This window comes from Ambystoma mexicanum, chromosome 4p (assembly GCF_040938575.1).
Source record: "Ambystoma mexicanum isolate Mex_15411 chromosome 4p, UKY_AmexF1_1, whole genome shotgun sequence".
NCBI lineage: Eukaryota > Metazoa > Chordata > Amphibia > Caudata > Ambystomatidae > Ambystoma > Ambystoma mexicanum.
The window spans coordinates 47,149,836-47,167,992 of NC_090927.1; the positions used below are offsets into that span (position 1 = coordinate 47,149,836).

Below are 18,157 nucleotides of genomic sequence, written 5' to 3' on the forward strand. Positions count from 1 at the left end.
GTGTTTTCCGCGCAGGTGTTCATGTGGGACTCCTGGCGGTGCAGCTCTCTCTCTTTTGATTTGGTGAACGGACCCGTGGGATACACTTATGGCACCCATGGGTGGGGGGTAGAACCCTGTGCCCCTAGTGTATGTTTCTGGGCACCTGTGGGTGGCCCACAGAGCAGGGTATGGGCTGGTGGCAGCTCCATGCTGAATTTGACAGGTGCGCGGAGTTTCCTCCATTTTGGGATCCCCTGCCATTGGGATCAGTGGATTCCTGATGGGCACCTGTGGGTGGCCCACAGAGCAGGGTATGGGCTGGTGGCAGCTCCATGCTAAATTTGACAGGTGCGCGGAGTATCCTCCATTTTGGGATCCCCTGCCATTGGGATCAGTGGATTCCTGATGGAAAACAAGATGGCCCCTGTGGCCTCTTGCTTTCTATTACCCATTACCTTGTTTTCCCAAAGTCATGGGAAGCCCTGACTCTATCCCTTCCCCACGACTGGCTGTGGAGTGGAAATGCCATATATGGTGTTGTTGTGAAGGCCCGGCCAGACTAGCTGGAGCCTTTCCGGTGATGTATGTTGTGGGTACCTCCTGTGGGTGGGACCTGGGTGAATAGAGTGTGTGACGAATATGCATTCTGTGTTGTGGATGTCTAGCATCTGGTGGTTGACACAATGACTGAGACTGCCCTGCTCGAAACCTGTATGAATGCAGCCTATAGTGTTGAATGGCTCGGTACCTGTCCCAATACACATAACTTGTTGTGAGTGTCTGGAGAGAAGTGAATGGCCTGAATACCTCGTGTGCCTGATTGGCTGCCTGCCTGCATGAATGCCCTTAGTCGTGATTGGTTGCTTGAGTGTGACCCAGCGGAATGAATGGGAGATCAACAGTATATCTGGGGACCCGTCACTGCTAGGAATCGTATTCAGAAGCTGAAGTCCACTACGACGAGTAACTGAAGCTTGACCTTGAAGCCCTGCTGGACGAGAAGAAGTGCTGTTGCTCTCCTTCACAATCTGAAAGCTGCTGTGCCTCCAAGGACTGACCCAGAGAGGACCTGGTAAGGCGCCCTCTTCCCGAGCTATGAGGGACCATCGTGCACAGCTGATCTTTGCCAAAGCTCTCTGGTAGACAGACCTTCGACAGGCTGCCGACCCGAGACGGGGACTGCCGCCACGAGACGGGGACTGCCGCGGAATCTCAAAGAGAAGCACTCGGACTGTTGTCCGCCACTGTCCACGACCGCCGTCGCCGACGGGAGCCGCCATGCTCCCGTTTGCCTAAGAACTTCAATTGATCATCGGGCACTCTCGTCTGCATCGTCACCCACTTTTCTCCCGCTGGAGAAGGCCCAAAGGTGGACGTGCCAAGGAGCATCAACCGGTGGGTTTCCCACCACCTAAAGGCCACAGAGACGCCGACAACTCGACGCCCTTGCTGGGCCACAGTTCTTCATCATCTCTTTGCGGTCCAGAACTATCGTCACCGAGGTGCCCCGCGCGCCTCTTCCTTGCAGGACGCCAACGCTCTGTCGTCGACGAGCACCACTAGGAACGGAGCTGCCACTTCACCGCCGTAGTTCAACCTGTTCTCCGTCGGACGTTCGACGACCCATGACTCCTGCCTTAAAGGGAGGGTACTCAAGAAGGGCCGTCGATTTCCCGACACCGAACGCCGAGTTCCTCGACGCCTCTCAACAATCCATGGCTCCTACTTTAAAGGGAGTCACTCAAGAAGGATCGGTCGACGCATCTTCAGAGAACTCTACTCCACCAGGTACATTGTGGGGGTAAAACCTTAATAGGAGGAAGTAAGACTATTGAACATATGGACTGGGCTTGTGCTATATATCTTTATTTTACAGGTTGCCCAGGTGGGGGGATCTCCACACAGAACTGTGCCTATTGGTAGGGGTCAGCATTCTGCCTATTGTTTCAACCATCTTGCGTTCCTTCCTATCTCTATTGCTGGTTTCCTCATTGTTGATCGGTCTGACATTTTAACCGTACAGTTGATGCACTTTAATGAGATTCGATAGCATTGGTGGTACCACTTTAGAATTGTATATATTTATCATTATTGACTTCCGAGTACAAAGTGCGTTATTGTGATCGTGTACATACCTTTGAATATTAATTATATAAAGACTGTTTTCAGTAATACAGTGTGTGGACATTCCTTTGTGGGGGTTCGGGGACTACACTGTACTTAAGAACCAGACCGCATCACCTCCTGAGAAGCTAGGCTCGACTACATTACCAATAATAGAGAATCTTGGCTGGGGTCCTCTGTGCCTCTCCTCTACCATATAGAGAGCGGAAGTACAGACAACCCCTACCAGTCTTTACAAGACCTGCCCACAAGGGCGATGTATGAATGACACTGAAAAGGCTTAACACGTGGTGACGACAGTGACAGCAGTAACCCTAGATATAATAGCAGTGCCTACATTTGGGACACCTGGATAGAGGGAGAAAGGCCTAACACGGGGGTGCAGGGGAACACCAGTAAATACAAATACAGCAATAAACAATACGCAATAACCCTGGGGGTACTGGCTAAATAGGTGCAGAAATGCCTACTGGGGTAAAAACCTAAGGCAGTATTTGGTTAGAGTTAGGACTAATGGCAGGACTCTCAACAGGGGAGCTTGCAATGGGTTGCAGTGGGTTTGTACGTTTCACAGAGGTTCACGTGGAAGGTCACCTACCTGGTCGGACAATGCAGGCTCCACAGGATAACTTGGGTCAAAACGGTCTGGAGCTACCTCTTCAGGAGCTGCTGTCCTTTGCCTGGAGGGTCCTTCGCTGCAGGGGCTTCCCTGGGTGGATGTCTGGAGTCACTGGATAAAGTGGCGAGGGAGCGCAACGCTCTGAGGCTAGGCCTCAGCTGCTGCTTGAGTCACAGTCAATCAGGGGAGGTGGGTGGGATGGTGGGCGGAAGGAAGCAGAGCAACGAGGAAGTGGGAAGCGGGACAGGGCCTGGAGGCACGCAGCGCGGATGGCACACAGATATTTTTGAGGCAAAGATCTTTAAACAAAGTTGGCGTGGGTTGGGAGCCTGCTCCACTTACCTATAGTCACTGGATAAATATACATCACTATGTGGTACCACAGTTAATCTTCGGTTCACCAATAATGCACCAATTGGTAATGATCTTAAAAATGCACCAGAATTAGTAAACACTGTTCAACAGGAGCATCGAGGCAAAAGATAAATCCGGGAACCTGGTGTTACCCAGCAGGAGGAAGTCCTCTTCCTCATCACAGTGCCTTGGGTGCCTTGGAAGGTGACGTGGTCAAGTCTCAGCTTTACTAAATGATGTCCTTCGAGGTTGGACTCCTCTGGAAGAAATGAACACTAAGCCGTTGCTGTCGAGCAGAAGAAGGGAACCAAGAAGTTTCGGAAATGGAGCAGTGAATGTCTGTCACAGTAGTTTCCTTGGTCAGGTTGCAACGCCAGCTGTGGACGTCCCACGAAGCTGAAACTCACTATGGGCCTCGACAAAGCTTGGATGGTGACTACCATCCTTGGATGTGACTGGTGACCTTCGGTTGCAACAGATGCAGTGACAGAAATAGGTGTTGGGTTTCTGAATTTCACAGTTTGTCGTCATTCAGTTTCTCGGTGCTGCAGTCACAGCACAGATGACAGTATGGTTTCTGTGGAGTTGGACCCAGCACTCGACTGCCCTGCAGACCTCCACCAAGTCTAGACCCTCAAAACTCTACTTTTGGTTTGGAATGGTGGGAAACTCATCGTAGGGCACTTCACTGCAGGTAGAGACTCTGGATTTCCTCAGCCATGAAAAGTAGACGGATGTTATGGTTGCAATGCCCCTTGAAGATTTATTCAGTTAGTTGCAACTTGGCAACCGCCGGGCGTCGAGCAGCACTATGCCAGTATACTCCCTCTTCTGGGTGACACTGCAATCCAGCTTTTCAATGGTCACAAACAGCCTATGGACCCTGGATGATACCAGTGGATGTATTGGGCTCTGAATTTCCGAACACTCATCTTCTGGACACACGAAGATACCTCTGCAGGACGGCAGGCATTCAGGACTGGTTTCCAGGACATTTCGGGTAAAGAGCAGCAGTTGCACGATGTACGCTCATAACTACGGGAAGCAGCAGAACCACTTCCTCCAGATGGATTCAGGATACAGCCTGTAGGTTTACTCCAAGCTTCCGACAGAGGTAAGTGAGGGGTCTTCTGATAGAAGCAAATTCCCCCATTCACTCAGTCAGGCTGAGCTAAGCTCAGTCGTCCAATCACAGATCAGTGCATTCATCGGGCAGCACCCAATCAGGCTCAAAGACATTCAGGCCATTCATCCAAAACAGTAGAGGTGTATTAGGAACAGCTCCCAGCCTTTCACAGCACACACTGCATTCACTTAACTGCATTCACTCAGTTCCATTAAGGTTTGGCTCAGGCAGGGCCTCAGGCATTGCGACACACAACCAAAACCAGACACACACAACACAGAACACAAATTGACTCCCTCTCCAGACAGTCACGTCACACCCCTAGAGTGTACCCAAAACAAGCAGTCTCTTGGAAGGCTCCTATCAGTCTATATATGGTCCTTCCACCCAACATACAATGTGGGGGGCAGAGCAGGAGGTTCTCAGAACTTTGTAAAACAAGGGGCAAAGGCAAAAGAAACCAGGAGGCTCACATTGGCCATCTTGTCTTTTAGTAATCAATTGATTCCTATTGCAGGGCCTTGGTGACCCAAAATGGGGAAGACCCATAGACACTGCAAAGACAGCAGGTAGCTGCACCAGCCCATACCCCACAAACTTGGGGTACAAAGGTGTACCCCTACCCATGGGTACTATAGGGGTATCCCATGGGTATTGTTCACTAAAAAAGTAAAGTTGAAGAGCTGCACTGCCAGGGGCCCAAACTGGACTCCTGTGCAGAAAACACACAGAGTAGTGGGACGAGGAGGCCCTGTCCCTCCAAAGCATTTGCAGCAACACAATACGAGGATCTCAAAGTGGCATGGACCCTATCAAATCCTGTAATGCAAACAAAACCTTAACTATCTGGTCTCCCAGCCCCACCGAAGATAACAAACCCAAAGCTACCATGTAAACAGATTAAAGTGCTGGAGAACCAATCCACTAGAGCAAAGCACTGTAACTATGGCTATGCTCCTGGTGGAGGATTGCAAAAGACCCAGCCTAATTCCTGACAACCTCCGTCAGACGCAGCAGGCGGACTACCAGGATTGACTACTGCAATTCCAGGTGAAGAAATTTCAGACGAACCATGGAGAGTTAAAAATGACTCTGGTTTCAATTAAACCTTTACACAAATACACAGAAATAAAATGTAGGAAAATATAAAACATGCTAAATATTCACAGCAGTAATTACAATATACATTCACAAAAATTAATCCATGAAATATTGATAAAATCAATCTTACATCAATCTCTCCCTCATAAAACAGTCTCACTCATATTATTCCTTTCATTTTCTTACCAATTGATCCATTATTACATTAAGAAAATTATACAGTGCGATTAATGACATTTTCATCCCACATCAATCTTGACCAGAATAAATTAATCGCATACTCTGATCCTACTTCAAAAGGAGGTCTAAAGAATTGTAGTCTCGATAGATTAAAATATGGGCAGATGGTAACCCAGTGCGTTAACGTTTCTTGTGGCATGTTAGTTGTGCAAAATCTACATGTAAAGGTGCATGATGTCTGTTGGGATTTCCAACACTTGATTCCTTCACCCGTATGTACCTGGTTTAATCTAAAGCGCATATATAAAGCCTGCACCTTATTACATGGGTATTGTTTCAAATATATCGGAAGCGAGTCCCTTTTAAGGGGAAAGCTAGCATACTCGACATAAGTGGAATAGGTGCTGATCTTATCAATCGTATTCGACCAATCATAGTTAAAATGTTTCCGCTTAACAATCCCTGGACGGTGCACAAGCTCTTCTTCCGACGCTCCAATTGCCATCAGAAGATCCAGCATACTAGCTTTAAAGGATTTAACCAATTCTAAAGTGCCCTCTCTCATGACTATGGTCATATGCCAATACAGAGAATTTAACATTGGTGAAATTATCTTAACATAGTTCATCAGTTGTCTCCATAAAAAACGAGTTCCGAGAGATACCAGACAGAGTTCATGTAGAATAATTGCATTCAGAATACTCAATGAAAGACCAAGCTCCGCTTTCCAGAATTCCCCCTGTATGGTATTCAGCAGTGTACCCAAATCTATCAGACATGTCTAAGCCATACAGAAGAACCGGCTCAATCTTCATAGTGTAGAATTTGAGAATAGGTAAAATGGAAAATGTACATACACAATTAAAAAGATATTTCATTTATGACAATATGCATAGTTTACTCTCTAGTGTATTCTTCCATATCTCCCTTGACATTGTATTTGAAAGATTATATCCCAAATATTTTGGAGCAGGTACTCAATCCAATAGTTCATTGTTCAATGTCCAACTCATGATCTTTGGCCTGGGCGAATTAGTAAATATAACTAGGTTTCATTTGGGTCCATTTGGATGCAGATTGTTTGCCCTTGCATAATGATCAAACAACTGTAACTTTTCATGTAGACACCGAGCCATTCTATAAAAATAAAAAAAATAAAAAATAAATAAATAAAATCTGCAAATTACTGTCATTCATTCAGAACACCTCCTGGGAAATTGGTGAAACTAAATCCCTATTTCATCCTTGAGGTTTGAAAAAATAATATAGCAGTAGAAATAGAGAAAATGCTAAAGGTGGGGGTAATAGAAACATCAGAAAGCCCCATGTCCTCTCCCATCATTCTTGTTGCAAAGGTGGACGACTCCTGGTGATTCTGCATAGACCTTTTGAAGAATCGACACATTGATAGAATGCCTGGCAAATGCCAAGTTAATCACCACTTTGGACTTGATGAAAGGCTATTGGCGGGTTGAATGCAGATGATAAAACATAAAAAAAGCTATTTGCACACTGCGGGGTCTAGATCAATTTACAGCTCTTACATTTGTTCTACCTGGAGCCCCTGCTACATTCCAAAGGCTCATGGATACAATCTTATGCCCCCATTTGTCCTTCACAGATGATATAATGATCCATAGTGCCAGGTGGGAAGAACATCTATGCCATCTGTATGAGGACACTATGACCTTGACGAGGGCAGCACTCCGTGTCAACCCAAAATACTGTAAAATACGGAGTATCACACCAAAACATTGAATGACATAACCGTGGGTGACAGAAAATGGATTTGTGCAAAAATATAGATGGGGGTGGGGTTGGGCTATCTGGGAGCTGAAACGTCTGGTAATCTAAAACTTCCTGTTATAACGGCTGGTTTGGTATTCTGACCCAAAGTATCCACAGTCCTCACCTGAAATAGCAGAACAGGGGATGGCCTTGTGAAGGAAAGACTGAAAGGCAATCAGTGCATTGGGGCTGGGCATCTAGACCAGTCTTCAATGGTAATGAGACACCAGGGTGAGGGGCAGACCCCAGCCACCGCTCCCTTATTCAGGCAATGGCCCAGAGTATGCTTGTTTGTATTTGTGTTTCTTTGCAGTAGTAGGGAGAGAACTCGGGTTAGAATAAGATTCTGGACCAAGGGCTTTCTGCAAGATATCCTGATGGGCACCCTTTGATGTATATCTTTGTAGGGAACAACATCTTAGGGCTAGGGACAGGTTAGGCCTTATTTTTCCTTAAAAAAGGAATAAAGAAGTGTTCAGACACCATGCCTCCTTGCCCGTCTCCTGATTCTGACCCACCACCGTAGCTATGATTTCATGTGGTTCATGGCCACCATATTGGTAGAGGCAGAAGGGGGATATTGGGACTGCTTTCTAGAATTATCACAATAGATCCTCTGTTTTGAGCAGAAACTAAACATTGTGGACAAAGAGCAGCAACTCCAGCGCCCTGGAAACTCACAACACCTGCTCAGATGCACAATCTTTCAGAAGTTTGTCACATGTTTTAAACATAATTTAATGCAATGTCCTTTTCAAAATTAAAATGTTTGGTAATGTATATATACATATACTACTTAACTTAGGTGGAAATAAACCTTTCTCCACTGGAGACACATGGCTTTGATTTAATTTATTTTTAGTCAAAATAAACCAAATTCAGGTTCCTCCATGTAGGACTTCCCTGCATCTCCTGCTGGTGGTGCCAGGCAAATGCAAAGAATAGTAAGGGGCTTCATCAAATATCCCCCGCCCCACCCCGAGATTTACAACAACTTGCGACAGCCGTGTCTCTGGAAGGAAAATGCACGGTTTACTAATTTTATACAGGTGTAACTGCACATCTCACCAAGCCCTAAAATTATTTGGGACATGAGCCACAGCGGGAAGTTTCCAGTCCTATTTCTATGTCAACTTGTGAAACATGGTGTCCGCCTTTTCCAATAGCTCATTTAACCCCTGCCCCTACCTTTTGTATGGGAAACTACAACTCCCATAATTCCGCCCACTTCACTAGTATAAAACTACTGAGACGAGGAAGATGAGGAATAAGGTCAGAAGGATTAACTGATATGTTTTACAAGAGCCCTGCCACGTTAAAAAGATCAGGCAGAGTCAGGCACGTAACTCTAACAACACACACCGGCCACTTATTAACACTGTGTCATGATAAAAGGTGACACACAAGCACACTCTGAGCGAGGCTGAATACGAGAAAGAACAACTCTTCCAGAGCTGAGGCAAACCAGGCTGACAAAGCGGGAAGTACAAAGGACTGTGCAACATTTGCCATGAGAACGAGAGAATCCGTTGAGAAAACCACGCATTGCAGAGAGGCTGTAAGCATTCTGAGATGGAAGTTGAATGAGAAGGAGGGGCATATCTTCCAAATGTTCCAAGGTGGCTCGATTCCCCTCCCGAACAGGAGATGAGGTCGGGGAGGTGAAAGGAAGATGCTGGCAATGGCCTTGTGCATTAAAGGAAAGGTGTCGCTAAGAGGACCCAATTAACACGACCAGTGAGTCCGGTCTGTGTTCAAAGCAAACGAGAGAGATAACACGAATTAAAGCTGAATGCAAAAGACGATTACTGAATGATGAGAAAAGATCAAAGAAAACAGAGTGATCCTGCAAGGAGAGCTCTCATATTCGAAAGACTCTGAACTAATGCAGTTGAAATGATGTTACACGCTACACTGAATTCTAGAAAGTAATCGCAATTTGGAGTGCAAGTTAATCAATGGAAAATCAGAAACATGTGAACATTATGAATGCCAAGGCGTTAATAGCACAGAGACGTTGAACATTGTGAGAACTACAAGTAGAACTAAAAGAACCAAGAAGCCTTGGCGTTTGAAGTTTTTAATTGTTGTGAAAGCTGGGAAATTGTTCTAAGGAAAGTCGAAGTAGTCATGCAAAGGTCGAAGACAAATCCTTTGCAGTCTCAGAAGTCTTTGACAGGAAAAGCTAAATTATAACTAAGTGGACTGAAACTTGGGGAAGGGAATCAAGGTGTAGAAAAGATACCAGGCCTGAGCTCGGCGGAGGGAAGCCTGTGTGGTACTGTGATCCACTACTTGTTACGAAGTGAATTCTACGTTGATGACAAGGCAGAGAAAGCCTGAAAGATCTGTGAACTGTTATGTTATTCCAGTAAGCCAGTGTGCCAAAGCTGATGTGCCAGCCACCTGTCCCTTTTCACTCCCCAGTGCCTTTGAAGGGGGAAGGAGTGGTAACTGTGAGAAATCAAAGGGTTTCACCCACTTGTCCTCGGGGACTTGTCATCCTGGTGGCCAGGACACAGCCATCGCTTTTGGATCCAGTTCCTGGGGGTGGACCGGTATGGAAGGATCACCTGGGTGAGGGGTCCTCTCGGAGTGGGATGTTAGACGACCGATGGTGAGACGCAGTATTCCCCCCCTTTCCTGCACCCTTGACCCCTCCTATTTCAGAGGATTCTCAGATGTCCAAACTCCCACCCTTTCTACACAAACAATGGGATGAGGAAGAGAGTGACTGAGAGTAAAGAGGCTAACCCTTACACATTTCATTGGACATGTCCCGCTAATCCGGTCAGGCAAAATCAGGCACTTGACTTTAACAACATACATCTTTCCCCACATGGATAAAAGGCAGAACATAGAGGCACACTCTGAGCAAAGTGGAACACGAGAAGCAGCAGAACATCCGGCGCGAAGGCGAACCTAATGGAGCAGAGCGACGTATCGAGGGACGAGAACCACAGGCAAAGGAACCCAGGAGATCCCTGCATGAGGTTGTTGCCTCCAAATAACCGTAAGATACGCAGAGAAGGCCAAATCGCAACCAAGAAGACTGCATTGTGTTTTGAGGGCGCCCGTGACCCTCCCAGGTGAACAACAGAGTTGGGGAGGTGAGGCCAAGACTGTGTAATTAACCTTGACTCATGAATTAATTAAAAAGGAAAAGACAAGAAAGGAATGCACACAGCCAGTGAGTTGGCGAGTGAGATGAAAGACAGGTGTGTGTTAAGGAAAGATTGAAGTGGCAAATATATATTACAATTGAAGGCTGAACGTATGTGGATGAGACGCGAATGAAGGCAGACATGTAGCGAACTTTAAAATAACCGATAACTGTGAAGCCCACGATACAGAGTAGCAGAGTGGTCCGGCAAAAGGAAGTAGCCCACCTCAAAGTCTCCACAAAAGGTGAAATGTTTTTGTTATAATGTCACGTAGTGAATGAACTTTAAAAGCTTGATGATTATGATTGACCCCGGCAAAATGGGAAATGGAAAGTGAATATTGAACTCTTGTGCTTATGATGTTGAACTACATAGAGTAAATAAACCCTGGGGCAAATAACACATGACTGCGAGCTGAAGGGAATGTCGAAGGGGTCCTGTGGAGGTCTACAGTAAAAGAGTTGCACATTCGAAAGTCTTCGACAATCGGAAGTGTGATAAATTAGAGGAAGGGAATCGAGATTACTCCCATGTTAGGATTAGGGCTAGTCAGGAGTTACCCCAACCTTGCTGAAAGTAAAATAAAGGTTTTTGACGCTTACATCTATTGTTCTTGTGCCTACTGTTGATACCATGCCTTTCTTACAGAACACTGAGGTTAGGTAAGTATCAAGGGAGAGGGGGCAGTGGGAAAGAGAAAGGAGGATACATGCAGGGACTCATACATTGCAATGACAGGCCACACAGAAATGCAGGGAAAAAGAGTCACATCAAAATAGCACATTGGGTCTCATTACGAGTCCGGCGGTAATCGAGGCAGTAAAACCGCCTGGTTACCGCCGGACTCGTATTACCATTCCGCCTCCGTGATTCCAGGAATTACCGGGGCATTACAACCCCGGTTTCCCAGGAATCACGGAGGCGGAATGGTGTTAATCCCCATTCCCATTGAGTCCTATGGGACTCAATGGGAATGGGGATCATGGAAACACCGGCAGCATCTCGTTATGCTGCCAGTGTTTCCTCGTCCGCCTGCAGGCGGGTGGTGTTAACTCGCCAGGTCAAACCTGGCAGGAACATCACCTCCCGCCTGCAGGAGTCGGGATCAGGCAGTCTGGAAAACAACGGTGGCGGCGGGTTTACCACCACCGTTATTTCCGGACCCCCTGATTTGTAATGAGGCCCAGTAAAACCATTAACAGAAGAGAATGGAGGGAGGGACAACATCATCAATACTGTGAGGAGGCCACAAGGGCTAAACAGCACAGTAAACCATTAACAGGCGAGAATGGAGGGAAGTACAGCATCATCAATACTGTCAGGAGGCCCACAAGGGCTACAAAAAAGACAGGACTCATGAACGCCAATTCCCAGGATTTCTTTGCAAGTCAAATAAGCTGAACAGAAAAGTGATCTCAAAAACTAAAGGACGTGACGCGGTCTCATTTCTCAGACACATGGTCAGTTTTTCCTGAACCCTTGAAAGTTGCTTGGTCCTTTCATAACAGGCTTCCTAGGGGATCCTGAAACCTGTTACCAGTCCTAGATCCACAAGACTTACCAAGCAATTCCTGTTGGCACCACATCCAGCTAAAGGTAGGTGTAGTTCCTGTCAGGTTGAGGTTGAGGCAGAAGTAGACACCTGCCCTTCCTAAAACCCCAGGCATACTCAGGCCCAAACACCATCCGTCTACAAAGTTTGGGGCTTCTTCTTCGTCATGCTCACTATTCCTCCACTGGCATCCTTGCCTGAATCTTGTTCTGTCTCCTGAGGATGCCTTGGGACATACTGGCCTCCTCCTGCCTTTCTGACAAGTCCTGTTAGGGGGGAGTCCCCATCCTCCTCTTCTTCTCAAGCCCGATTTCACTCCATGTTATTGGCTCCTCCTTACTACATCCACCTGTCCCATCTCTCATTGTCCCCAATAGCTCTCTAATGTTCCTTGTATTGTTCTTCAACCCCATGAATGAAGCTTCTCTAACAAACGACACTGTCTGAATGAGCTCTGTCAGTTGTAACGTTCTCTTCCTTTTCCACTGGGATGGGCTTTTGGTTATGGTATTGAACTGTTATGTAAATGTGGCAGGGTTGGGGTGCTCCTGTAATCACTTTGGCAGTAGGGGGATGGCAGTGGCTTGCATCTGATCTGTCTGCCACATTGGATGCCACTTCTCCCTCCCTGCTACTCTCTAGTGTTACCCTACTGGGCACCCTTTGCTCCCCTTTTTTCTCAGCATTTGAACTGAATGTTGGAAAAACTCTTGCTAAGGTTTTAAAGCCCTACATATGTAGAAGAAAATGGGCCTTATTACAAGTTTGGCAGTGCAGGAAAAAAGTGGTGTAATTAAGTTACTGACTTTGGTTGGTGGTAACAAAATTACAACCAGTTTTCACAAACCGATGAATCATGCATTTGTAGGTAAAGTGGAGGATTTACCTACAACAAGGTGGGATTTCCCTACCTAAATAAACTAAGGATAGTTGGAGTCAGCAAGTTCAACTTAAAAGTCTGTCTGTGTCCAAAACCTATACTTGCCCTCACAACTAAAACTAAATAATGTGTGGGGATATCAGCAACCAAAGGAATAGTGTTCAAACAAATGTTCTGAGCTTCTTCCAACTCCTGGCTTACTCTTGGCTCCCTTCCCTAAGTTCAAGACAGATCCACCAAATGGCCTCAGGGTTCCCTTCCCCAAGTTGAACACAGTTCCACCAAATGGCCCCGGGGTTCCCTTTCCCAAGTTCAACACAGTTCCACAAAATGGTCTTGGGGTTCCCTTCCTACAAGTAGGCAGCATTTCTGGCTTCAAATTTACAGTGAAATCAACTTGCTCAGTTTTCCTTTTCTTTATGTCACTTGAACAATCTTAGGCAGACCAGCCTCAGCCTTTTCACTTCTCTTGGTTTACTCAAGTAAGGGTTCCTCAGTCTAGGTGCAGTTGTCAGACCACACGGTCTACCCATCACAGGTTGCCCAACCGATACCCCTTGGCAGTTTGCAACAGTTCATTCTCTCTCATAGGATTTCCTTGACAACAGAGGTTTCCTTTCTGTATCTGTGTCATAAATCCACATATGTTTCTGTTTCACTTTAACAGCTTCTTGCCTTTACCAACATGTGACTCTTGCACACTTTCCTTTGGTATTTCTCCTGGCTACCACTTTTTTTTCACACTATCCAATAGTATTTTGATTTTTACTTGTTTCACTTTCTTCACAAATGCACATCATCTGCTGTTTCAGTCATTCGATATACTTATTTCTTTTCCAGAGTTCAGCATTCAAAACTCATTACGTGCTTGGCAACTTGTTCGGTATTCAATAGTTCACGTTTGGTCTCCCGACCCATTTGTCATACATTTTCCCTTGACCGGCATCCGCCATTACACATACAATGCCCCTGGAGCACTCCGGCATGAATGATCCTTTCCCTGTCACTCACCAGTGCGCGGCTGCTCCTCTAGGTGCTCTTGTTTCACTCTCTGGTTCTCGCTGGCTCCTCTCACTCCTGGGGAGCTCCGGCGAGCAGCGCTTGCTTCCTTCAGATTATCCTGCAGCCGTCGGCGGCCTCAGGGAGATCTCTGTGTTCCCCACTCCCAACTGGGAACACACGACAGAGCTCTGCAAAGCTCCTAAACCTTCTGCAGCCCGCTCTGGCCTCTGCATCTTTCTGGCTTCTCTGAAGTAGTCAGTGTCCTTTTCACCAGCCCATAATCTGCCTGCTCCACCTTATATTGCCACGCTCGGCTGCCACCCTGGATCTCGACCTCCACTTTGCTTCTGATTTTTCCTTTTATATACTTGCAACCATTTAAGAGGTTGTAGGTGTTGCCTGACCATAGTTAGAGGTGACTGGGAGTAGTACATGCTAACTTGTCATTGCACCACTCTGGTACTGAGGCGAGGAAGAGGCATGAGGACATGCCTGACCCTCACAACAGTCTAATGCCTCTTCCTCGCTTCAGTACCAGAGTGGTGCAATGACAAGTTAGCATGCACTACTCCCAGTCGCCTCTTCCTTGTCCAAGTACTATGGTGATATGAATGTGGAGAAATGTAACAGCCTATAAAGGCAGGGGGAGGGAAGGTTGTTCTGGCATCATTCTGTGCACAGACGAAAGCTTTGCTTCTCCCAGGTTTAGTTAGGCTGCTTTTCTGACAAGCATTTTTGACATTCAGAGCACTGATAAGGTTTGGCTCCTGTATGGCTTTTCTCATGGGTAGTTAGGCTGCTTTTCACACTGAAGCATTTCTGACATTCAGAGCACTGATACCGTTTATCTCCTGTGTGGCTTCTCTCATGTTTAGTTAGGCTGCTTTTCTGACTGAAGCATTTCTGACATTCTGAGCATTGATAAGGTTTGGCTCCTGTGTGGATTCTCTCATGGGTAGTTAGGTGGCTTTTCTGACTGAAGCATTTCTGACATTCAGAGCACCGATAAGGTTTGACTCCTGTATGGCTTCTCTCATGGGTAGTTAGGTAGGGTTTCCGACTGAAGCATTTCTGACATTCAGAGCACCGATAAGGTTTAGCTCCTGTGTGGATTCTCTCATGGGTAGTTTGGTGGGGTTTGTGACAGAAGAATTTCTGACATTCAGAGCACTGATAAGGTTTGGCTCCTGCGTGGCTTCTCTCATGGGTGGTTAGGTTGCTTTTCACACTGAAGCATTTCTGACATTCAGAGCATCGATAAGGTTTGGCTCCTGTGTGGCTTCTCTCATGGGTAGTTAGGTGGCTTTTCTGACTGAAACATTTCTGACATTCAGAGCATTGAAAAGGTTTGACTCCTGTGTGGCTTCTCTCATGTTTAGTTAGGCTGCCTTTCACACGGAAGCATTTCTGACATTCAGAGCACTGATAAGGTTTGGCTCCTGTGTGGCATCTCTCATGGGTAGTTAGGTGGGATTTGTGACTGAAGCATTTCTGACATTCAGAGCACTGATAAGGTTTGGCTCCTGTGTGGCTTCTCTCATGTGTGGTTAGGTTGCTTTTCTGATTGAAGCATTTCTGACATTCAGAGCACTGATAAGGTTTGGCTCCTGTGTGGCTTCCCTCATGTTTAGTAAGGTTGCTTTTCTGACTGAAACATTTCTGACATTCAGAGCACCGATAAGGTTTGGCTCCTGTATGGCTTCTCTCATGGGTAGTTAGGTGGCTTTTCTGACTGAAGCATTTCTGACATTCAGAGCACCGATAAGGTTTGGCTCCTGTATGGCTTCTCTCATGGGTAGTTAGGTGGGGTTTGTGACTGAAGCATTTCTGACATTCAGAGCACCGATAAGGTTTGGCTCCTGTGTGGCTTTTCTCATGTTTAGTTAGGTTGCTTTTGTGCCTAAAGCATTTCTGACATTCAGAGCACTGATAAGGTTTGGCTCCTGTGTGGCTTCTCTCATGGGTATTTAGGCTGCTTTTCTCACTGAAGCATTTCTGACAGTCAGAGCACCGATAAGGTTTAACTCCTGTGTGGATTCTCTCATGTTTAGTTAGGCTGCTTTTCTGACTGAAGCATTTCTGACATTCAGAGCACTGATAAGGTTTGGCTCCTGTGTGGCTTCTCTCATGGATAGTTAGGCTGATTTTCCGACTGAAGCATTTCTGACATTCAGAGCACTGATAAGGTGTGGCTCCTGTGTGGCTTCTCTCATGGGTAGTTAGGTTGCTTTTCTGACTGAAGCATTTATGACACTCAGAGCACTGATAAGGTTTATCTCCTGTGTGGCTTCTCTCATGGGTAGTTAGGTGGCTTTTCTTACTGAAACATTTCTGACATTCAGTGCACTGATAAGGTTTGGCTCCTGTGTGGCTTCTCTCATGTGTAGTTAGGTTGCCTTTATCACTGAAGCTTTTCTGACATTGAATGCACTGATAAGGGTTTACTCTTGTACAGGTCCTCTCATGTGGATTTAGATATGTTTTCTGACTGAAACTGTTATGACATTCTGTGTACTGATGAGGATTTTCTCTAGCGTGGGTTTTCTCATTTTGAGCAGGATGGGTTTTCAGACTGAAGCTTTTATGGCATTCATTGTCCTGGAAAGGTTTCTCTGGGGGTTTCATTTCTCCAGCTTGGATTGTGTTTAGCAAGAATGCCACAGCAAAGTTAATCTCATTACAGGTTCAGCCATTTATAGAGAACGCTCTAAATTCATCTCTCAGTGCACTCCTGGTTACAATTCCATTGTACAAAGGAAAGCTCTTTTAAGGAGTTTCGATTTTTCACCTCCATGTGTCAATGCAGGTTGTGTTTTTGACAAGTTTTCCCATTTGGGTGTTCTAAGAAGAATCTTAATGCTTTAACGTCTTATGTTCTTTTCACAATACCCATACTAGCATGTTTGTTAGGATTATTGAATCCAACCTTGGTATGTACTGTTTTCAAATTCATTGCATTGATATGGTTTTCTACTATTTGCAATCTTCATAAATAAAAAGCTTTGACTTTTGAATTACATTTTTATCCGAATTCGATCTTGCTTTGGTTCTCCTACTCACTCGTGTATTTATTTGTAACTTTTCAGAAGCATGTCCTTCTTCCGGTTACCTTGACACTCTGAATACAGATTGTAAGTGATAACAGAAATAATGTTCTTAATCTGTAGCTTACTCCAGTCCTGACCAGACTGGGCTTCTAGAATCTTCTATTCCATGAGGTATCCGACATCATCCCTTTTGTTCCATGTAAACCCATTCTTGAGGCATTTCACTTTTTGTGCAGGCTTTGGAAAGCTGTAAAAGAAAATGGACACATTATCTTTCTAAACATAAAGAACGATGAGGCAGTTATAGTTTCTTTATTGTTGAAATAGTGGTTTACTGGTTTACATATATTTCACCTGCCTTTAAGGCTTCAAATTATAAACAAAGTTTTAACATAGCCAAAATTAAGGCTTAAAGCTCCGAGCCAGAATATTGCATCTTTCAGAGCCTCCCATTTCCCTACAAATCTCCTCTGCATTTTATTCAGTCTTTGGCCAGAGCCCTAAATGGTGCAGATGCCTTAGTGACCCCACCCTTCCATTTTCATTACATACTCTACAAATACTTTCAATGTTTGGAATTTTAATGCAATCTCCCAGTATCAGTCTTGACTCGTTCGCCCAGAGCTCCTCTTTCAGCCATTTCAGAAATATACTGGGCTTTCCCCAATGTCTTACATCCAAATAAGAGTGCTCTTGTTTTACCTGGCAACCCATGTATTCAAACCCAACTCTGATTAAAGATACTCCATTCAGGAGACTTTCCCCAAGCCAAGGGATCTGCTCTAAAGTGTGTCCTCTATGCATTTCAGTCAGGAGGCTGCAGTACATTTTATCAAACGTCTACAGACCATTCATAATCAGGGAGGTGTTTATTGTTTCGGACTGATGATTAACCCATATTATTTTAGAGCTTGGTTATTACTACTTTTTACAGAGTACAACTCAATATATGGGTTATATTGATGTTGGTATTAGTTCATTCATTGGGAACACAATTTCTGAAGACAAGCATTCTTTGAAAGCTTACTGGTACTGTGAAAAAAACATTTGCGTATCGCAACCCTTGAAGATGTTTTGCCTACATTTTTGGGTGGAAATTAAGGCCTTATTCAAATAATTTCTGATGTCAGACAAACATAAATTAAAACAAAGAGTGGCCAGGATGCAAGCCTGCTTTAGGCCACTTCTCATTTGACTATTGTCCACAAGCTCCACCCCCTTCAGTATCTAGATGCCTC

The 18,157-nt window shown here is 45.4% G+C and overlaps 1 protein-coding gene across 1 annotated transcript in view; it reads right to left on the minus strand.

Annotated features, from left to right (window-relative positions):
* The window catches only part of LOC138452965 (zinc finger protein 91-like), a 385,395-nt gene that overhangs the window by 305,938 nt on the left and 61,300 nt on the right, over nucleotides 1-18,157 (minus strand). The window contains exons 2-3 of the mRNA XM_069605335.1: nucleotides 14,600-17,166; nucleotides 9,753-9,755 (exon numbers count right to left, since the gene is read on the minus strand). Of these exons, the coding sequence (XP_069461436.1) occupies nucleotides 9,753-9,755; nucleotides 14,600-16,497 (1,901 nt within the window). The 5' untranslated portion in view covers nucleotides 16,498-17,166. The remainder of the gene's footprint in view (nucleotides 1-9,752; nucleotides 9,756-14,599; nucleotides 17,167-18,157) is intronic.